Source organism: Halichoeres trimaculatus, unplaced genomic scaffold (assembly GCF_033239565.1).
Source record: "Halichoeres trimaculatus isolate MK-OKI-2021-1 unplaced genomic scaffold, fHalTri1.1 fHalTri1_scaffold_1, whole genome shotgun sequence".
Taxonomy (NCBI): domain Eukaryota; kingdom Metazoa; phylum Chordata; class Actinopteri; order Labriformes; family Labridae; genus Halichoeres; species Halichoeres trimaculatus.
Genome location: NW_027437179.1, coordinates 17,011,274 through 17,034,173, shown reverse-complemented (window position 1 = coordinate 17,034,173; position 22,900 = coordinate 17,011,274). Strand labels below are relative to the sequence as shown.

General features: G+C 41.2%; 2 protein-coding genes across 2 annotated transcripts; both read left to right on the top strand.

Annotated features, from left to right (window-relative positions):
• Positions 1-963: 963 nt before the first annotated feature.
• Positions 964-7,958, top strand: uqcrc1 (ubiquinol-cytochrome c reductase core protein 1). Its single transcript, XM_074671104.1, has 13 exons — positions 964-1,097; positions 2,788-2,928; positions 3,046-3,132; positions 3,313-3,442; positions 3,669-3,867; positions 4,014-4,093; positions 4,190-4,305; positions 4,491-4,634; positions 6,597-6,757; positions 6,879-6,964; positions 7,059-7,147; positions 7,250-7,325; positions 7,434-7,958. Exons 1-13 carry the CDS (start codon positions 1,035-1,037, stop codon positions 7,496-7,498), a joined length of 1,437 nt encoding a protein of 478 aa, XP_074527205.1. The 5' UTR covers positions 964-1,034; the 3' UTR covers positions 7,499-7,958.
• Positions 7,959-15,526: 7,568 nt separating this feature from the next.
• Positions 15,527-22,721, top strand: cidec (cell death inducing DFFA like effector c). Its single transcript, XM_074673685.1, has 6 exons — positions 15,527-15,779; positions 17,183-17,251; positions 17,367-17,508; positions 17,814-17,963; positions 18,584-18,777; positions 21,333-22,721. Coding segments are annotated over exons 1-6 (738 nt in total). The 5' UTR covers positions 15,527-15,777; the 3' UTR covers positions 21,514-22,721.
• Positions 22,722-22,900: the final 179 nt, after the last annotated feature.

The following is a 22,900-nucleotide window of genomic DNA, read 5'->3' as shown; positions in this document are numbered from 1 at the left end:
TCCAGCAAAAATCTATAGCTGCTTGTAACGCCTTTGAATTTTGCAGTTAGAAAATAAGAAGACACAGTAATACTCAGCAGTACTACTACACAATTCAAACCTAAGATTGCCTTTTTTTCAAGCTGCATTGTCCTGGTATTTACATGGTAGGGTTATTCCCAAATGAACAGAGTCATGTTGTTGTTGTTTTTTTTTATGAAACTAAGAACCTGAAATGGAGCAGCAATTCTAAAACAGTGTCAATGTAAGTTACATTTATGTTGAAAACAGGGGAAAGAAAATAACAGTGAGGAGGCATTGTTTATCGTTGAGCAGCGTGCTGATAAGTTTTGGCCTAGACCGACCCCTTGTTCTAGGTCTGCCTTCCCTGTCCTCTGTCCAACTTCTAAATAAAGACTCCTCCATTTTTTGCAGCAAGGGTAAGTATCAGTTATGTCCCTGCCTGGAGTATGTATGTACCGAGCCTGGGTCAACTGAATGGGGCAATTGTGAATGAGCTGGAATAAATGAGGTGTTCTGCTAGTGCTAATATATTTGAAGAATGGTGAGAGCTGGCATAGACAGGGGTTACTCCAGGACGCCAGAACTAACTGTTAAGCTTCTGAAGTGTCATAGGCCTAACTTTATGAAACACCAGTGACAGGAGATGCCTGCTTGATAACCCCAGTGTTATTCTGGCTCTTGCTGCCCAACTGTCTTCAGGCTTTAGTATCAGGACCAGAGTCACTGGGTTGTGGGTTACTCATTGGTGTGGGTAGTTGTGTAGTAGGTTTCTTCACTGAGCCTCTTCCAAAAGCACACGTATGTGTTTTGCTCAAATTGTGACATCAGCAACATCCAACCTGTTAATTAGATGTTGCAGCGAATTCACTCGAGATAAGAGTGACATGAGCAGCTGTGGTTTGGAAAATGACTAGAGTGGGAATTTGCTCCTGACCCCTAATGAACACTTGGTGGCAGTAATGTGCTGAGCACACATTGTAACTCGAAGAAGACTTTACAGAGACAGTCGTCTTCTGTAACAGGACTTAGAAATGGCGGCGTCCGTGTGCCGAGTCGGGAGCACTGTGGGTCGAGCCCTCGCCAAAACCCGCAGCGTGAGTAAAAGAACAAGGTTTTTCTTTTTCTTCGTATGTCTGAGTAGGGACATTAAAAGTAGTTTTAGTTTCTTTTTAGTTTTATGTAAATCTAACAGAGTCGACGAGGATTCACTGATTGCTATATTAGCAGGCTAACATCCCAGCGTTAGCCGTTAGCTTCCCGGTTAGCATGAGTTAGCCAGAAGGGAACGCAAGGTCACCTTATTAATGTCGCTGTTCGTTCAGTAACATTCATATAATGTGTTGTAATTACTCTTAAAACTGTGTGTTAAGCACTAGATGTCAGTCTTATGAGTCGTATTCACCCACTGAGCAGTGAAACGGTTTTAGTGTTTGTCTCTTGTCCTTACTTGCCCTCATATCACGGATAGGCTCCACAGCTAGCAGAGTTAGCATGGTGACTTTGGGTAGATATTTGACAGTTACAGATTAGTACTCATGAACTCAAGTTTAATTTATTCCCATTTCAAAGAATATTTAGTCTGTTGGCGAGGTGAAAACGGTTAGTGACTTCAGATTTTGGCTATCTAAGCAGCACATTGTGGAAAGGACGTGCTGCCGTAAATAGAGAGCATAAACTTACTGTGTGTCTGAATATGATAATACCACTATCATTTACATTTAATACATTCTCTAATCAAAATATCTCCAGAACGCCAAACTTTTCTTTAACAATGTCATTCGAGGGTTATACCTAATAGGTGAACAGTCATAGCTTATATGTTATGACATGTGAAAAGCACCGATGTTTACTTCTGTGAGAAAATGGTCCTTCAGTTTCAAGTTAATGGGAGTCAATTTTAGGAAAGTCTTGATTTTTTGTATAACTGATCAGAGATTCTATTATTAGTGAATAAGGGAAGTTAGCCCTGGAGTCAATACTACCTGCCACCGTTATGTGTGTCCTTCGCCTTCACTTCATGACGGGCCAAGAGCCAACTTTAAACGTTCAGAACGCGATGACCAAAACTTTGACACAGTTGATTTCACTCATGAAACCTAATAAATGTGTTGCCACCTAATTCTGCTCCCATCTGGTCTCAAAGTTTAAGATTTAACCACTCACTGAAGTCCATTTTAAAGATTTGTACACCTCATTATGTACACCTCATTAAATGCCTTTCAATTAAATTATCTAATCAAAATGACCTGTCAGCAACTCTGAGAGAATAAAATACCCGCTAAGCGGCAGTTGTCGGGGTCAGGATGCCTTCTTGATGCCAGGAGTTAGTGGAGAATGGTTTGATTGATTGGAGAAAGGCAACAGCAACTCAAATCATTACTTTTGGCAACAAAGGTCTTCAGAAGACCATCTCTGAATGCACAAAGTGGCACAAATAATCTCAAACTGCTTTTTTAGCATGACGATGAGTTCTCTCTACCCCAATGGCCTTCACAGTCACCAGATCTCAATCCAATACAGCTCCTGTAGGATGTGGTGGAATGGGAGATTCTCTTGAGGGATCTTCAGCTAACAAATCTGCATCAACTGTGTAATGCTAATATATCAAGATAAACCCAAATCCCTGAGCAAAGTTTCCAGCATCTTGTTGAATCTATGCCACAAAGTATTATGACAGTTCTAAAAGCAAAAAGAGGTCCAACCCAGTACTGTTCTGGATAATCTAACATTTTTTGTCTTGTTTTAGAAGTTCTAAACTCACCTCTTGCCTCTTGTTGTCTCCAGCCCATCTTGCTGTCTCTGAGGCGTGGGCAGGCTTCAGTCAGCTATGCTCAGAGCCTGCTGGGAGCACCAGAAACTCGCCTCACTTCCCTGGACAACGGTTTGAGGGTTGCATCTGAGGAAACTGGACATGCCACCTGCACTGTAAGGAAGCAGAAAAAAGGAATATGTACTTAAAGATGTGTAGGGGGTTAGGAGGGCTGTGTATGGACTCCTGTTTCACTGTGAATGATCAGTGTATGATACATGTCACCGTCACAGGTTGGACTGTGGATCAGTGCTGGCAGTCGCTATGAGAGCGAGAGGAACAATGGAGCGGGCTTCTTCTTGGAGCACATGGCTTTCAAGGTAAAGCTCCAGATCACACAAGCCAGCTGTTAGGGCGTGAAAAAAAATAACTCTGAGTTGCAGAGTTGCACACCTTAAGACACTGTAAAACTTTCACAAATACTCAGTGCACAATAACATACACACACAGCTCAACAAATTGGGATGTCCTGAAAAGTTAATTTTCATCTCATCCCTCAGGGAACCAAGAAGCACCCTCAGACAGCCTTGGAGCAGCAGGTGGAGTCAATGGGTGCTCACCTCAGCGCCTACACATCCAGGGAGCACACCGCATACTACATGAAAACTCTGGCCAAAGACCTGCCTAAAGGTAGGATGATGTGATACCAAGCAGATAAAAAGCTGATTATGCTCTTATTTGATAAGAAAGCATATCGCACTACTACATAAAACACAAATGTTCACTCTAAACTGTACGAACACAGCACCTTGGGTTCATGGTTGAATGAATAGCAGTTAAGATTTTGACAGTACCAGCACAAAATGTATGCATGTCCCCTTTAACTAGTCCATGTTTTTTTTTTTAACTCTCATAGCCGTGGAGCTGCTGTCAGAGGTGGTGCAGAGCTGCTCTTTGAGTGAGGCTGAGATTGAGCAGCAGAGAGCTGTGGTGCTTCGGGAGTTAGAGGAAGTGGAGAATAACCTGCAGGAAGTTTGCCTGGACCTGCTTCATGCCACAGCCTTCCAGGGCACTCCTCTGGGACAAAGTGTGCTGGGACCCTCTAACAATGCAAGGCAAGAGGAACTGCTTGCTCACTCACACATTTTTGAAATATTAGTGATTGTTTTGGGATTACTTTAATTAAAGGATACTGTTGTCAAAACAGAAAGTGTTGTAACGCTGCAGAGGTTACCAGCACTAATAGTTTGAACTTTCTCAGGACTGTGACCCGTCAGGACCTGGTCGATTACGTCAACAGCCACTATAAAGCCCCACGCATGGTGCTGGCTGCTGCTGGAGGTAAGTCCACCCACCTTTTGACATGCTGCTGAATGAAGTCATGTGAATTTCTACTTCTACTGGGAGTTGCAGGTGTTAAATGTATTGATTCTTCAGGTGTGAACCACGATGAGCTGGTCGGCTTGGCCAAAACGCACTTCAGTGGAGTGTCTTTTGAGTATGAAGGTGATGCCGTCCCTGTGCTGTCACCATGCAGATTTACGGGCAGTGAGGTGAGCTCATTTGACAGACTGTTTTTGCTACAGTTTGTTTTATTGTGCATGTGTAACAGAGTTATGCAGCTGCGAAATATCAAAGATTGATGCATTAAGTGTGATTCAGGACTGCGTCGAATCACAAGGAGAGATTTTCTTCACTGTCGTGGTAAACAGTTTGTTTCTCTCTTCCCTCTCATCAGATCCGTATGCGTGATGATGGTTTGCCCCTGGCACATATTGCCATTGCTGTTGAAGGAGCCAGTGCTGCCAGCCCAGACATTGTGCCACTCATGCTGGCCAACGCCATCATTGGCAGCTTTGACCTCACCTACGGTGGTGGGAAGGTAAAAACATGTTGATGAACTAACTTGTTTCAGTTTCTGCTTTAAATTAAACTGAACAGGAATGATACTGGAAGTGGGAACTAAAACACAGTTGCTGTTTCCTTGTCTTGTCCCCTGTAAGCTTTGCCCACTTGAGATTTAAAGTGTCTTGAGTGGCCATTATTAAGGGGTAGACTGTAATCCTCTATAACTGTCCTGAGACAGGGGTCTCACTCCTGCCTCGAAACCTGTCAAGAGGAACAAAAATTCTATCACACTTATACTTCTGAACAATGTTTATGTATAACTTAAACACTTTACTGCTGGTCTGTATAATACTAAGAGCAGGTGGATATATCACCACAAACCACAGCGATTATAGTCACACTTTGAATTCAGACAATATCTGAACTAGAGCTGAAACGATTCCTCGAATGAGGTACTCGATTACAAAAAATACTTGAGTAATTTTCTCCGCCTCGAGGAATCGTTTAATTTTAAAAAGATCAAAGAGTGGTATTTCAAATAGAGCTGAGGCCATATTGAGAGAGTTTTCAGACCCCTCAAGCTACCTCTTATACAAAATAGCAACTAGCAACAAATCTAGGTCCTTTTCTGGAGTTTGGAGACTAATGGGTCATTCTACGAAACGGGTGCCATTTGGGTCCACAATATTTGATGAGATTTACAAGGCACAAAAAAATGTGTCCAAGTATGTTTACAAATTTTGGAGCTACCAAAGCAAGTGCTCTTATTGACATGCTGTATCAGAAAATTCTATTTCTAATGGTGTGGCCACACCAAACGCGAATTTGCGGCGCGATTACATACAAAGTCAATGCAAAGACGCGTTTAGCCGCCGATTCGCCTCTCGCGGCGCGATTCGCGCGTTTGGCGCGGCGAGTTTGGAGCGTTCACGCGTTTAGGCGGTAGACGCGAATTCGCTCGAGTTCAAAATATTCCCCCACGACGTCATTGTTATGACAACGTTGGGGGGCAACTGCCGCCTGCTCCGGCTCCAACTCCGCCGGAGGATGGAGGAGAAAACAATCTGTGTGGTGTGTCATCATCCAGAGTTATACGATACGACGTGTGTACTCTACAGAGACCGGAAAAACAGGAGCAGGCTTGGTTGAAAGTCTCTGAGGAGACAGGTTTTGAATGTAAGTTCTGAAAACATTTGTTCCCAGCTGGATTTGCCTGCACGGGCTATCACTGAGTCCGACTGTGTTTTCCTCAGCGGAGTTTTAAGCCTGATAGAGAGGAGGAAAGAGTGGGGCAGGGGCAGAGCGAGGGAAAAGATGGAAGTTCTCTGTGCTCCTCTCTTTCCTCCTCCCCTTCATTATCCCCAGGGAGACCTCCGGGAACATGGGTCGGGGGTTCGGGTGGTCGGGGGTACGGGGGGTACGGGGGGTCGGAGGTTCGGGGGATCGGGGATGAGATCGCAGGGAACAGCCAAGCAGGGCTGGTGGATTACCAGGGAGAGGCAGAGGCATTGATTGTGATCTCCAAAGCTTTCACACACTCTCCTGTCATGCTTTGGAAACCACAGCTCATTGTTTTTCAGCTGCTCTTTTGGACTTTCGGTCTTTAAATGAACGAGCTCTCTACTCCGCATGCGCAGTACCGCGTGTTCGCGTGTTCGCGCCTCAGCTTGTCAAAAAAGTCCAGCGGCGAGACTCGGGCGTTCACGCGGCGCGTGACAGGCCATTCGCGCGAGTAAATTCGCGTGTTCGCGTTTGGTGTGGCCGCTGCATTAAAGAGAAAAATTTTCATTTGAAAAATAACTGCTCTTTAACTAAACCAAACTGTATTTTATCCGATTACTCGATTAATCGATGGGATTCTCAGTAGAAAACTCGAATAATAAAATATTCGATAGCTGCAGCCCTAATCTGAACATCATTTTCTTTCTTTCTTTCTTTCTTTCTTTCTTTCTTTCTTTCTTTCTTTCTTTCTTTCTTTCTTTCTCTTTCTTTCTAGCATCTGAGCAGCCGCCTAGCTCGTCTGGCAGTTGAGGAGAAACTGTGTCACAGCTTCCAGGCTTTCCACTCGTCCTACAGTGACACTGGCCTGCTGGGTATTCACTTTGTGGCAGATAAGAACTACATCGAGGACATGATGCACTGGTCCCAGAATGCCTGGTCAGTCTGAACTCCAGGACAGAGAGATGCACAAAAAATGCTAAATGTGTGTCATGTCTTCCTATAACTGTAAACAAAATGCACTGATTTCTTTTTACTTCCTGTGACACCCCCCCCCCAGGATGAACCTGTGTACCACTGTCACAGAAAGCGATGTAGCAAGAGGCAAGAATGCTCTAAAGGCCAGTTTGGTGGGACAGCTCAATGGTGCGTGATGTGTCTGTTACACTTAAATATAAAACACATAGATTTACCCCTCAGAATCTGAAGTCAACAGCTGTTGTTTCCATTATTGTTTTAGGAACGACACCAATCTGTGACGACATCGGCAGACACATCCTGAACTATGGACGGCGAATTCCTCTGGCAGAGTGGGACGCTCGCATAGATGTGAGTTGACAATTAAACATCTCTGTTGAACCACTGAACAGAATTGCTGTGATGTCTGACTGTCTATGCTCGGGATGAGATGTTTTACTTTGCTTCCTTCAGGCTGTGACCCCCAAGATGGTGCGTGATGTCTGTTCCAAATACATCTATGATAAATGTCCAGCTATTGCTGCTGTTGGTGAGTTTATTGTGCTTTGGTTCTGTTTTTTTTGTCCCCTCAACAAAGTCAGGGTTCATGCTGTAATAAGTTTCTCTAATGTGTCCTTTCTGCCTCTCTCCACTCCAGGCCCTTGCGAGCAGCTCCCTGACTACAACAGAATGCGCAGTGCCATGTATTGGCTGAGGTTTTAAGAAAAGTCATTGTGTTGCTCTGAGTGTTCTAAGTTTGCTCTACATCTCCCTCACAGTTTTCCCCGCTTTTCCTGTCATTATCACTGCAAGATTGAACCCCTGTGAGGATCGTCCACACAAAGTCTTGACAGCAGGAACGGCCTCCCACCCTCTCTCTTCTCCCAGCCTCCCTCTCTTATCCTGCTGAGGGGACACTCATAGTTAGCCATGAGGGAGGAGCCAGTCGACTCGCTGTTTGAATTTACAAATCAGAGATCCTCTGATTGTACTGCACAGGTGCTTATTGGTACTGACATGGAGAGGAGAGAGGGCGGAGTAGATAATCAAATGATCATCCACAGGACATGAAACAGTCAGCCCTGAGTACAGAAAGTTTGGAGCAAGAGTATATTTATAATTTCTGTAACATTTGTTTCTGTCATCTATTGTACATAACAGAAGCTCTCATTCCAACGAGATAAAAGTACTGTAAAAAAAAAAACACTGGCCCAGTGTGGTTTGTCCCACTTTCATGTTATTGTTTCAAGTACGCAACACTATTTTTTTTGAGGTAGAGTTTAGCTCATCACTTTCAGAGTGTTGGCTGATTGGGTTTTTAATCTCTGAATTTAGTGAATCATGTACAAAGTGTACTATACAATGGCTGCAAAACAGTGATAATGTTGGTAAGAGTCCCATTCAGTTTGTCACTTTATTCTGTGTGTTCTGTGCTTCAGTGAAAGAAAAAAGAAAAAAACCATGAAGAGCATTGAGGGATGTAATTGCAAAATGGAAAGAAAAAAAAGTACAGCTGTTGGTTTCACAAGCAGGTAAAACATTTGATGGCAAAGAAGAGATTTACCAAAAACAGCATGTTCTCGAGCTCAAAGCTACTTTCAGCAGCAATAATTGTGTGAAATCAAAACTTATTGATAAAAATTTGGATTCTGTAAGAGATGAAGTTCCAGTCTCATGTCTTTACTATATTCTCAGTGTTGACAAACTTAGGTTTATCATTGCAATGTTTTCCCAACAATTTTTGTGAATTTGATATTAGATGATTATCCCCTGAGCTGCCTTTTCATCAGTCTAAAAGCAAACGTCAGTTCCCTGGATTTAAATTAATAACTGGAAGTCTTAAAGGCTGTCTTCACATTGAGAAACATAATCAAGTAAAACGTTTAACAAGAACAAGGATAGAAAAGCACTGAGAGCGCAGACTCTGCCAAGCATTCTGTGATTGTCAGGCAGCACTTCAGTCCTACTTCAATGTTATACTCCCTTTCAACAGACTGTCTGCTACAGTTGATGTTAGTTGCAGGTTTGTACATTAATTTGTCACCTGACAGTGTTGAAAATTATGATGAGTACAAATTTCATATTCTGGATCTTAGTATCCAGAATATTGCCAGGATCTGGATCGTACTTTAACATCTGTCAGAAATTATCTTGACTTTGTCTTGTATTGTTTTGCAAAGCAATCTGACCATTTATTGTGGAGTTATATAAACATATGGTGAAAACGGTCCTATCTCACAATGATAAAGAATCCTTTAAAAAGTCCTGGATCCAGACGGTGATCTGGATCACCTCCAAAGTTTAATCACTTCTTTCTTATCCCATTTTGAACATTTCCTGAAAATGTCATTAAGATCCGTTAGTCTTTGAGTTATGTTGTTCACAGACAAACTCTCAAAAACATAACCTCCTTGGTGGAGGTTATAAGCAGAGCAGTATTATCAGAAACTTTTTTGGATGGCTGCCCCTCTGTGTGCAGCTACGTGTGATGAATAGAAGGGCCAGTAGAGGGCACCCTTGTGATTTAGGGGAGTCTGATAAATGTCTGATAAATGTTAGCCTTTGGTTCAAGCTGATAAGAGAATCTATAGACACAGCTGATATGTTTTCCTAGAACTCATAACTCAATCTGTTTTTATTTCTAAAGTACTGGTACATGACAAATATAATCTTATAAGATTATAATCTTACTTTTGTTATGTATTTGCAGCATCATGAAAACACTTGTTAAGTTTAGCCTTTAGCAGTGGCACAGAATAACTTTCTTCAAGGAAAAAGAAAACACAACCAGCATGGACTCAGGCTGAGCGATCAAAGTGTTTCAGTCAAAAAAGAGCAAATATTTAAGATCTTACTGTATTTACTACCAGAGGCAGTGACGGTTATTGTGTTTGCATCTCAGGACATGACTTACATTTATAAAAATAACGTGCAGAACATTCAGGCTGACCTCACTTATCAAAGTAATTGTGATAATTTGCCTGTGGACCTACGTCAGTGGTCTGCTTGATCAATAACCACAACCTGCTGTGACATGCACACACTGCATTGCAGCTTGAATCACGTAGATGAATTCATCTTACATGCATGTGTAGTCCTGCATCATACTGTATCAGTGGCAGTTAGCATTAAAGTTATTTATTATCAGTCAGGTCAACTGTACATGCAGCTGGATGACCTTTGTATGACTGGAGTCTGTTTATTTTTAGGGTCACTGAGACGATTCTTAGTCAGGAGGGTTCAGAGAGATGGGCCTGAGGGTCTAACTCCCTGAACTCCCATGATAATACACGGCTGTGACTTTCATGTTCACGTACCATTAGAAGGATGATGAAAAGTCTCTTGATGGGCTGGACAGGAAGTGAGTCAGAGGACGAGGTAGGCTTCATCTTGTCCAGCCCTTCCTCCTGGCCCTGACAGTCTCTTCCTCCATGTTCCCATATGGACTTTCTCAATGATTCCCTCTCTAACCTCCCAGCGCCTCCTCCTCCTCCTCCTCCTCTTGCTCTCCTTCCCTGTTGACTGTAAATAAAGAGGTTTGTGCTGTCATACATTATGTTCCAGTTAGTGAAAACAAAGAAACTTTAACTGCTTTTCTTTTCACTTGCAAACATTTCAAAACACCAAAAGCAACACACATTTTATCTAATGAGCAAAGTATCTAATGTGTTTATATAATAGAGTTTATTGAAAAAGACATGGTCTCCTTCTGAAACTTTCACACTATTACTAACACAATTAAAGACCCTCTGCTTCCACTTAATGCTCCCTGTACCATTCAGTCGCTGTCACAGTGAGGTGTAGATGCAGGCCTGCCTGCTCATGTGAAACATCTTTTGTGGATGTTGTTGAATGTTGGCAGTGCTCTCTTCGGCTAATTTTAAAAACATAAAATAAGGTCATGCCTTTTGGAAGAATACCTATTTCAGTGGAGTTCAGAGTCTGTTTTGAGGAGCACAGAAGTGAAGGACCCCAGAGCAGCAGGAAAACCTGGTGTTTACAGAAACAATGTGTTAGCTGTGGGTCGTCTGTGTTGTCAGGAATGGTTAATTAAAGATCCTACGAACTGACACTCCATTTCAGTTCCTCTTGCCATAAGTATAACAGTAAAATATAACAGTGACAGTATAAGGAGGATGTTTATTTTATGAGGGGTCAAGCTGCTGCAACACAAATCAGAATCTTTACCTAAACCATTTCTTTTAACCCTCATGGTAAGAGGTTGAAAGTGTTTTCTTTTGATGCTCCCTGATACTGAACTTTTGAACGGAAGTGCTGGGTTTAATTTGTGGTTTTTATTGCAGACAAGAGCAACCATCCGATTCATTAAAGACAAACTATTGTGATTGCCATCGTGTTATTTTTAGAAAGAGAAAGACGGCAATGAGTGTGGAGGAAATGAGATGAAATGAAGGGAGGGTGATGGGGTGTTGAGATGTAAAAGATAAAACAGAGAGGGGAAGGGGCTGTGACACGCAGAAGACAGACGCAGATAAAGACGAGTTTGAGGACAAGCAGGCTGGAGTCCAGCTGAACATCTTGGCTGCGTGCCACTCAGGTTGATCCTCCACGAGAACAAGGAGAAGAAGCTGGGAGACAGAGAACACAGGAACATAGGATATCAGAGACCAGACATCAGAGCCAGAGCCCTGCAGAAGACAAGCGGGAGGAAGAAGTGCCTTTTTGTCAAGTTTTCAACTTCCCACAGAGGTGACAGTGAGTAAGTATCCATTAGATTTACACATTTTAAAAGATTTGATCAGTTTAAACTGTCATTATCAACAAGTTAAACCAAAGAAAGTGGATAGCAGCTCTTACTTTGCAGATAAATAAAGAATTATGTCAGTGTTTCCCTTTGTCAATTTTTAAAACTCATGCTACTGCAGATATAAAAATTGTATTATTTTTAGAGTTTGTAAAAACAGTTGAATTAGTATAGAAATATGTGAAAGCATTTTGCTGATGCGTCCCAAGCTGGTGTAAGGTGGGGGCTCCTCCACAAGCCTTTTTGTCATTCTCCTGTGCAGCTTCAGTGTATTTCTAAAGTTTGTTTCTTTTAGAATAAATCTGAAATGTACTGTTCAGCTGAAAAGTGCTGACATTTGCAGCTGAAAGGCAAATCTTACCTACGAAAACCTCATGATATTAGACTATGTATAACATATAATAGAAGTTATATTAGGTTTTAATTTCACTGCTTCTTCCTGGCCACAGTAGCAAGATGGTTTCACTGTCACAGTTGTGTAACTTGGGTCTCTGGCTGATTCGGTCTTTTTCTCTCCCTGCAGACACAGTTGTGACCATGAGGAGTGTGCGTGTGTGTCTGTGTCTGGCTCTGCTGCTGCCCTGGTGTGTGCGGAGCGGTCCTGCTCTTTCCAAACTTGATGAAGACACACAGAGGGACGTGCTGGCTGCCAACATCCTGAACCGCAGCGGTGTGTTGAACTCATTGCTCCACTCTGAGCAGAACATGATGCTCCGGCGGGTGCGAGCCCCACGCCCACTCCCCCAGGTACCAAAGAGGGTCCAGCAGGGGTCCCGCTTTGCCCTGTCCCTTGATGTTCCAACCAGCATCCTCAGCGTCCTCATAGACCTGGCTAAGAACCAGGATATGAGGACCAAGGCAGCCGCCAATGCAGAACTGATGGCACGAATAGGCAAGAGGAAATAAAGTCATGGGAATCTCCTGCAGCTCGATGGACAAACTCTAACCTTATAACCTTCCACATTGTGAGGCTGACCCCTGATTAGAAACAGTGTCAGTTCAAATGAGTTCAGTCATCGCGGTCAGTATCTGTCTTTAGAGCTTAGATCTGTTTTACTTTTATACAACTTTACATGAACAAAAGGAAATATTGAAAATATTTGAAAAAAATAAACACCAAACAATATTTGATAATCAAGATAAAGCTGGTCTTTTGTCTTAAAGAATAAAAATCACTCAAAGTCAGAAACTGTGACTGGGTTTTGAAGGCTCTCGCTTATGTTTGCATGTGTTCACAGAAAGGGGTTTTGCAATTAAATCCAACATTATAATCTTTTTTTCCTCAAGTCATTTCATCCTGCATTGATATCAGGCTTGCTTAGTGTAATTACAAGCATCAGCAAACACATAAAGCACAAATGAATGGGCCTGAGCCACATACGCCTGCGTCACCAACAGCGCAATCTGATGTGTGATAACAGGACAAAGGCGTGAGCAGGATATTGACCTCTGAGAGAAGAACAGGCCCTTTCTATGAACCTTTGTTCACTAATACTTGATAAATTTGGCAAACAAGTTTCAGCTATTTCTAGTCTGATTTATTATCAGCTCCTCATTAGTCTCATATCTGTGGCATGATTCATCTGTGCTCCTGCAGTGAGCATGAAATGTGAAGCAACAGAGTGAAATAAACCGCTCATCTGAATTACATTGAGTTCATTCTTTATTACACTGGACTTGACCCGAAAGGTCTGTGACCGTCAAAGCCAATTCAAAAACAACTCTGTAACTTAACTTTTTAAAATTTTTATTTATTTATTTATTTATTTATTTTGTAAGTATAGATGAGTTTACATCACATCACGGCTGACAGCAGGTATCAGGCACCAAACCACAAAGAGTCCTCCATGTCTGCTTCCTTTTCTTTCACACTTTAAAGAGCCAAGAGGAAAAAAAACGATTATTACAAGACAGGTATCACCAACTTTTCAGCGGCAGCCACTTCGTTTTATGTAATGAGTGCAGTCCTCTGAGAAAATTTTCTCAGCCTTCTTAAATCAGGTTCAAATTGGTTTCACAGATTAGCCTTGATGAGTGTATTTTTTCTGCCACGGTTGCTGAAAGGACAGAAAATAAAACCGGACAACTGTTCCTGATGCCTCTGTCAACATTTTAACCATGAGCGGCTTCATGAGCTCATCTTTGGGGTTCTAATCTTTCAGGAAGGCTATTTTCAGGATACTTAAGCAATATCAACTCAGAGTTAGACTCGTTACTAAACTTCCAGACATGCAACCAAAAATAATAAAATTAAACAAGCTACAGACAACACGAAGCCAAAGTGGACAAAAACTTAACAGATTTGCCAACAACGCAAAGAAAAAAAACTATTGAAATACTGATTTAGCTTCTTCTATTTAATATCCAAAAGGGGTAGAACTTTTCGTGAACGTTTCTCTCTTACTGATCAACACATAATTATTAACTGCGTAAAAGCATTTAACAATCAAAACTGATTAGGAACCACAGATTTTCATTCTGTTGATTTTATCTGTAATTTGAACTGGTACAAGCTCCTCACTGTCCAGCTGCCAAGCAACCCCAGCATGTCCCTGCATCTTTACAGCCAAGTGTTACTTCCCCTTTAACTGGCTACTTTACAGCAGTACTTACCTGTGTGTTTCTTTTTCTTCTTCTTCTTCTTCTTCTTCTTCTTCTTCTTCTTCTTCTTCTTCTTCTTCTTTGCCTCTTTCTTTTGTTTATCCCTAAAGAGAAAAAAATCTGTTGAAAAAACATCTAAGGCAGAATAATGCACTCATCAAAAGCCTTGGTATACTGTTGTATTGAGGTAGGGGAGAACGGGGTTGGTTGTCACACTCACGTATCTTGCCACCAGAGGGCACCATCTCTCAAATTGTGGTATGGAAAATCAGGGAATTTGGATCAGAGCTCACCTGCATAGTCTTCTCAGGATAAGACACTTGAAGCTTTTACAAAATTTATTTTCAACAAAACAATAGTTACCCTTAAAAAGTGTGAGGGGAAAGCTATAGTTTAGATTATTATTAGCTAGCTCACTAGCTGTAACAGTAGACTGTACATAGAATGGATAGCATGACTCCACCTTTACCATTGTGTGGTTTTCAGGCCAAAATACCCTGCCATTGGGGTGCTGCCATTGGGGTGCTGCCATTGGGCAGCCAGAGTCTGTGTGGAACCAGGTCCAAATAAAAGACTTTTTCTTTCAAAGTCTAATCTCTTTTTAGCTCTTCTTCCTGACGTATCTCACTATTCCCCCCCCCCCAAAAAAAAAAAACTACCAAAGAATGGCAGCTGTCAAACATCATGAAATGTGACACAAAACCCTGTTTTAAAAATCTAAAAACAAATAAAAACAAAAATGTTCAGGAAAAAAAAGGCCTTAAACACAATGCAGTACAAAAATATAAATTTAGGCTATATTTTCAAAGCATACAGATGTGAGAAACATTTTTTTTCCATGTTCACGGAAATGGTTTGTTAAAACTTACTGTTGAAGAAAATAGTTCGTTTGGACTCTGCAAAAAAAAAAAAAAAAAAAAAAAGTGACGATTATTTGGTATTGATCTTGCGTACGTTTTAAAGTTTTTAGTATGGCTCCTTTCGATTTCATGATCAATTATTGAATCAGTATTTTTTTTTTATAAGACTTAAAACATTAACAGGTCTGGACCCGTCAATGTCAATATAATTTTATAAGCAGAAACCCTGCATCAAGACAAAATAAGGAGTCGTGTCTCATATTAACCCACCATGAGTACAGCACTTTGCAGCTTTTAGCAAGTTACAATGGCGAGGAAAAAAATTCCTTTGACGGACAGAAACCTCGGACAGAACCAGACTCATGTTAGACGGACTGTGTTGGGGTTGGGGTTGTAAGTTTTTCTGCTTAAACTGGGTATATTCACCACCGTCCGGCTCGTATAAACGTTCCCTAACAGATACAAGTGTCAGCAGATACGTTCTACTGCTGCAGTTCATACCTTTGTCCACGTGATGTCCTCGTTGTTCCTTCACACTAACTTGCAGTAGTGTTGGCAGTTTGCAGCACAGCAGAACATGATTTATATCAAGATTATTAGAAAAAAAATATGGTCACAATGGCTTTTGGTTTCACCAATTGAACGCTTTCAACAAGATAGGGCGAAAAAAAAATCCACAAAATGGTGGAAACTGTGGTCGTTATCGAGCTCACCCAGGTGTTGTTAATTAGCGCGCGCCCACGTGGAGGCTTTTCACAACATCAGTGCACGAGGAAATGTAAGTCCGTGTCTTTTACTTTTAACCCTCCTAACTTCGTATTTTCACCGTCCTTTGTGACAGCCCGTACCGTTGGCTGTAAAACATGATGATGTGATAACAGAGGGACGAGTTGTGACTCCTCTTCCATAAGCTGACTTACTGTCGTGAGAGATAACACAGGGTGAACATTGAACCATGACTTAATTTGGGGAATTTTTCAAGATGTATTGCCTTCAAGATATCTTAGGACTTATTAACAATGATTCGGAACCTTAAAAAAATAACAGAAGAACATTAAATGAATGAATAAATAGGTTAAATAAACAAATAGCCTAAATCAATCAATCAAAAAAAAAAATGTCACAAGGTGTCTAATAATGGGGGAAAATATCTGAAAAGCTTTGGAGCAATATGAGTTTCCCTTGTAAATAAATAATGAGAACCCAAGGAAGCTATGTAAAACATGGTGGCTCCCCTTTTCCTTGTGTTTAAGACTAATCACACAGAAAAACATGTTGAAATTCACTTTGAAAAACTTTGCATGCCTCCCACATACCATCGTAATACTTTATAAACCAAGACATCGGCTCATCTGATCAGAAAACTTTTATTTGTCTTTAAAAATATTTATACAGCCTGTTTTATATGCCCAATGTATTAATCTGCCTTTTAATCAGTTGACAATTTCTGCCACCACCACAACAGAGCAGCAGTTGAATGAATTTTGCTTGCGCAACAAAATGTTTGTTTTTTAACCTCATTCCAATCACAATGTTCAAGTTAATCCGGATAATCTACTCAACACACACCTAGTTTTCTTCGTTCTAATACTTTCGTAGAAAGTAGGTCCATTGTGAACTGTTCTCTGATTTTAAATCAGATGAAAAGTATCCTGTATTTGTCCTCTGGAAAGTGAGAAAATGCTTTTTATCTGTGGAAGTGATCTATCTCTTTTAGATATCTGAAATAACTGTTTCTGAGTATGACAAGCTGTAATAAAAGCTTTTCACTGAACAGGGTCAATGGGAGTGTTCATAAAGAATTACACAATAAAGCTGACGGCTTACAACCAGCTCAGCAGTCATCAGCACAAAGTTCAGTGACCAAGTGGTGCAAGAAAGACAGACAAGAGGAGGAGCATTATTAGAGAGGCTCAGTGGTCAAAACAGAGTTCAGGGCAGCGCTTTCAGGTGTCCTCTTTAAGGAATACATCAAGACAGTGGTGGGTGAAGCATCAACTTTTTAACACTGTAAGATTATTTCTTTAAGTCATTTTTAACAGTTATAACTTTTGAGTTACTTCATTCCCTGAACCGATTTTTACTCCTACTGTAAAGCTTGTTGTTTATATTGCTTTTAGTGATGCTGTGCTGCCGTTCCTTTTTTGTCTCAGGTTAAACTGATGTTTCTTCCAATCACAGGTGGGTGATCAGTCAGATGGAGTATGCCATGAAATCCCTCAGCCTTATAACTCCGTCTTCCCTTTCCAAGTAAGGGTGCTGCTCCATCGGTCAGACCTAATCAAGTCAATATGTCGCGTTTTTTTTTCTTTTAGGGTTTAAAATGATTAAACTTTATTAATGTGTGTTGTCTTCCTGTCGTCAGGTGTGTGGCAGCGAGTGCCTCCATGACCCAGCAGCTCCTGACTAGTCGAGGTCCTCGACCGAAGCCCTTCAGAGTCACCAATGCTGACCGCAGTGTGAAGAAGGGCATCATGGCAGATACCCTGGAGGACCTGATGAACAAGGTGAGGAGGACCGAGTAGAGAGAAAGAAAATGACAATAATTAGTAGACTGGAAATGATTGTATGGTTACTCAAAGAGGGACCCTGAGGTGTGTGTGAGGATTTGATAACCTCCAACAGACTGGCCTGTGACTCACTTATGACTCGATGATCTGTTATGTTGCGCACTCAGTGAACTCAGTGCTGCTAAAAGTTGAACCATGTGGGGTGTACACAGCAATACCCCACATCCTCAAGTAATGTATCATATCTGAATTGTCCATCTGGCTCACCTGATGTGTCTCGTATCGTCTGTCTGCTCTCTCAGGCCAGTGATTCGTTCAGTGTGCCCTGTGTTAGCGCTCTGCTGTTGGATGAAGACGGCACAGGTGTGGACACTGAGGAGTTCTTCCAGACGCTGCCTGATAATGCTGTGCTCATGGTGCTGGAGAAGGGCCAGAAGTGGACCCCAGACACAGTATGATACTGCTCCGAACTCTTCATATCCACCACTAGGCGATACTGCTGACCAGATTACAGGGCTCAAAACTGCACCCTGAAATTTTAAGATATTTCAGTCATATACCTTTTCTCAGCCTTTGTTTTATCCGTGGCTGATGCTGTGTCTGATCTGGTAAGAGAATATGTTTCATTCATACAGATTTATTAATATGGATGATGTCAGGTTCTGACGACTGAAAAAAAACATGGCTGTTAATCAGATATTGTGCAAAACTATCCCAGGGCAAACCCCAGAGATTTTTTTTCTTCATTTTAAGGAAAATAAATCAACGGCTGTGGTTAAATTTTGATGTCAGATCTAGAGGAGTCACCACGTATGAATTCTCTTGAGCCAAAAGCAATTAATTACCTCATAAATTAATTCATGTGGTGATTTGCCTTCTTAAGACATTTGCTCTGGTGACCTCACGCTGCCTTTGCGTCATTGTCACATGCCTTTTCAATTTGTACTTCCTATTCTCATTTCAACCTCTCTGTTTGCTGGAGGTGCTGGTTTTTCAGGCTACATTCAGGAGATCTGTGGATGTGGGGTGTCCTCTTCACCTGATTCATGTCTCTCTTCCTGTCCCCCTGTAGAACAGCTCCTTCAGAGACCAGCTCAGTCAGTACAAGCAGCAGCAGCAGCGGACAGATGTGGCCAAGCTGACCTTTGACCTTTACAAGAACAACCCTAATGATTTCATTGGCTGCTTGAATGTGAAAGCTACCCTGTATGGTGCTTATTCTTTGTCCTACGACCTTCGCTGTTACGCTGCCAAAAATGTGCTGAAGTAAGTGAAATTATTGAAGTATTATTTAACTGATGTTTATCTCTCAACTATATGTCCCTGATTTTCATGAGAGCTGTGAAATGTTGATGAAAACAAGTTTTGCCATTAGCCGTCGCTGAGCAAAAATTGCTGCTGTACATTAATGCATAAGTACAGCATAGCACTCAGAGTCCGCCAAACTCCGTAAACTTGATGAGAGAATAGTAAAATAAGGTTTGGCACATTGATGTGGAACAGCAGCCATACTTAGTTGTATTACAGAACATTTGTGCACAACCAGACAGATTACAGCACCCTACGGTAACTCTCCCGGGACATACAGTTTGAAAAAGCAAAAACAAACAAACACAGGACAGCCTGTTAGCTTAGCATTAGCAAATAGGTGGCTTTAATGACAAAAGTGGGGAAATATATTGAACTAGAAAACAGTTCAGCTTGAATACATTTATGTGCTATTATCTTGCAGTGGGGTGGAAGGAAAAATCAAAACACGATATATGTATCAGGATTTTTTTGTTTGATAATATAAAAATTGGGATTCTTTGTCAAAATATCGATTTTTTTTTTTAATTCAAATTCTTCATTTCAGTCTTTGTTTTTAAAATGGATTGGCGAAAGAGTTACCACTTTTCTCCAGCAGGGGGTGAAATGTTTCTGTCTCACTCACGTGATGTGCATTTTATGGTAAAATATGGCTCCTAAACATTGTCTGTAGAAATTATCATTTAACTTTTTCACGTGGTCTGGTGTTGAAAAAGCAAAATATCACAATTTAAATCGGATCGCCACCCCCAAAATCGTAATACAGTCGAATCGTGAAAGTAGCATATCGTCCCAGCCCTGTCTTTCAGTATGACTAAAACACCCTAAAACAACATGCAGGGTAGTTCACTAACAGAGTAAAGGCTGCACCGCTGTTTCTAATCTAAGAAGGGACAACTGAATATCCACGGTGAGAGAGAGCATCTTAAGAGCTCTGAGAAGAAGGTGGGACGCAGATTTATGCCACTTCCGTTAGCCACGGTGTGTCCTGCTCTGACACTTGGTTTCACATCCTCTCTGGAGCTGCACAGAACAGTCAGTGACAAAGCGCGAGGTGATTTAAACATGATGTGATAAGTTTAACGACAAGACGTTTTTCCTGCTGAGTCTCACTGCAGTTTGGGATGATTCAGGTCAGTTGAAGTTGTCATCCAGTTTGTGGGAATATAAACATTTCAATGAGAGGCTAAAAACAAGACATATTTCTGTATGTGTGTGTCGTGTGTCTTATAATTAGATAGTCTCGCACTGCCTTAGGACAGTTGTGTTAAGGGAAGCCTCAGATTTTAGTGCGCTTAATTGCATGCACACAAGTTCAGGGGCCCTCACAAAGGAGAGCATGCAAAATAGATTAAATAACTGACATCAAAACTAGCTGAACCAAGTTAAGTAGAATTAATGAGCATGTTTTAGCATTCTGTTAAAAACACAGAACAAAAAAGTGTGCAGTTTCACTTTCTTACCTCGTCAGCAAAGTTTATCTCTACAAACCCAAGCATTGGATCAGGACCTGGTATTGGTCGATACTCAATACTGAAAAGATGGGATTGGTATCAGGGGCGAAAAATGCGGATTGGGTCATCCTGTGTATCAAGACCTGCTTCCAACTTGTAACCTGTTTGAGATATTTCTCACTTTCATATCTGATTGGCCACATACATCTTTCATGATTAACCCTCAGTGACAATTTTGCAGGTCATAGAAATGTTACCAGTATACCAGGACAAGCTGAGCTGGCAGTGGTAGCAGCTGTAGCAACGACTCTTCACCTCAAAAACTTATAGGATACAACAAAATACAGTCATGAAATAAATGAGTCATGTTTGTACTTCAGATATATTGTGATAGACTCCTTCAACTTATTTTTCTACAGGAGTCTTTTTAGAGCATGTTTTCTTGATCTGCACTTCTAAAGGAGTAATTTTGTATCATGAAAGAAAAGGGAGTTTGACAGTTGGCAGGTCACTTTGGGAAACTTAAACATCCTACCTTTGTGGGAAAAGTTTGATATATTTTTTTCCTCTTCAAAAATAATTGAACTGGAGCCAAATATTTTTGAGACCTTGTAGCAATGAGTAGAACTGGAGATGGAAAGGATAAAATAATATGGTACCTAACTCATTTGTATTTTGTGGCATAGTTAAACTGGTGGAATTAGAGGAGAAGGGTGACATCTGCTGGTTTTTAGCTGTGGCACAAAGTTTCTGTCTCAGAGAGTATCATATATTTAACTTGTCAAAATGAGGCTTTTGTTGTAGAAGAGGCATCAGATGCCTTTTCCTTTTGAGTCCGTCAGTCATTCAAAACTTATCACATAAGGTTGTTAATCTGTTATTTTTAGCCTATTCTCTTTGAATAAATGACTTTATTCTTTGTTATTTTCAAATACATTCAGATCCAAGTTAGTCTAATAGTTCTTTTGTATTTCCATTAACCGTCTGTGTTGAAAGGAAACTTTCTTTCATGACCAATCTCTCCCTTTCTGTGTTTCTGTCTCTGCCATGCGCCTCCAGGGAGGCTCTGCGGTGGACCATCTTCTCTATGCAGGCTACCGGCCACATCCTGCTGGGCTCCTCCTGCTACATTGAGCAGCTGCTGGAGGAGGATGAGAGGGCCGAGACGAGCCTCGCTTTGCCACAGGAGAGCGTGATCAGGCAGCTGCAGGGGTTGCTGCTGGGAAAGCTATTGCACTAATGATGGATGAGATTTTTCACTCTTTACATTTAAGACATGACACGCTAGAAACTCTGTTCATGTTATATTTACAGATTTCTCACAGTTCTGACTCTTTCCACTGTTACATTTCATCACACTATTTTTACATGAAACCTTTTCCTCAGAAAGCACTTTAAAACTGTAGTGTGTAACTTTATACTTTGAAGATTAATAAAACAAACCAGTTTTAGTTTTCCGTTCCTATAAATCAATTTAAGTGTACAAAAGCTCCACATGTGGTCTTGAATTTAGTGTCAGTTCATTAGGCTGGTTTTGTGTGCGTGTGTGTGTGTGTACGTGGTTCCTGGTTCCTGGTCTTGGCGTAATTGGCAACAGGTCCAGCTGTCTCTCCCACGCTTCCCTAATTGTCCCTTCGTCTGTACTGTCCTGTCAGCTGCAGCCTGCCTCTGTCTTAGAAAATCAGAGGAGGAGAACAGAGGAAGAGCAGGCAGCTGCAGGGGGCGAGGGGTTAGGAACAAACCATTGCATTAAGTGCAAAGACAGTAGAAAGCTGACGGCTTCAGCTGGAAGAACTGCCACTGTCACCATCTGATTATGGAAGGTGGTCATATAAAGCTAAGGACACAATGAAATTGAATTAAATTTGCTACATGAAATGTTGTGAACATGGTAAAGGCTTAAGACAGTCAGTTGGTCAGGAGTCCTCAGTGTCTAATTCTAATGCTTTTGAATATTTTTAGAAAATGTCAAGAGAAAAGTTGAAAGAAACATGAATGGTTCTTCTTTATCCATGATTAAATAAGAAATAATCAAACCTCAGTGTATACCAGGGGTTTGCATTGATAGACATGAAAGCATTTCAATAAATTTAAGGACTGAATTAGAGGATAAGCTGAACATTTGTTATTTATTTTTTTTAACCTGTGTGTCATTTGATCGGTACCAGATTATTATCTATGACTGTATTATCATGACCTCTAGTTGCACCCCAGCAGACATTCATGATGTGAAACTAAACACTGGTCATATGTGCTGTCTTTGTTTGATCTGAGTCATGAGACACAAGCCGACCTCCAAATGTGCAGTTATAGGTTATTGTGAATAGGGCTTTTGTGATGTATTGAATCATAACTGTGCAACCACAGCACTTACGTCAGTTTCTTTCATAAGCAGAGGGATGAATGTAAGCCTGATGGACTGGTCTGCGCACAGTACTCTGTACTCTATCTGTTGTACTCAATAATAAACTCAAAATGTACATTATATTTGGCAGCACTTAAACTTGACCTAATTTGAAGATCTATTTCTAAATGAGGTGTTCTGATAAATAGACTTGTTATCAAGCCTGCCACATACGAGCCTTCAAGATCCCTTTTGAGATGTGATGATTAACTGTTTTCTTGTC

What these genes read in the sequence shown, in the direction of transcription:
- uqcrc1 (XM_074671104.1), top strand. Translation starts at nt 1,035, where the DNA reads ATGGCGGCGTCCGTGTGCCGAGTCGGGAGCACTGTGGGTCGAGCCCTC. An exon ending in GGCCAAAGACCTGCCTAAAG is followed by an intron (nt 3,443 to 3,668) that starts GTAGGATGATGT and finishes TAACTCTCATAG; the next exon opens with CCGTGGAGCTGCTGTCAGAG. An exon ending in TTTGGTGGGACAGCTCAATG is followed by an intron (nt 6,965 to 7,058) that starts GTGCGTGATGTG and finishes TTATTGTTTTAG; the next exon opens with GAACGACACCAATCTGTGAC.
- cidec (XM_074673685.1), top strand. An exon ending in ACTCCGTCTTCCCTTTCCAA is followed by an intron (nt 17,252 to 17,366) that starts GTAAGGGTGCTG and finishes TCCTGTCGTCAG; the next exon opens with GTGTGTGGCAGCGAGTGCCT. An exon ending in TGGAGGACCTGATGAACAAG is followed by an intron (nt 17,509 to 17,813) that starts GTGAGGAGGACC and finishes CTGCTCTCTCAG; the next exon opens with GCCAGTGATTCGTTCAGTGT.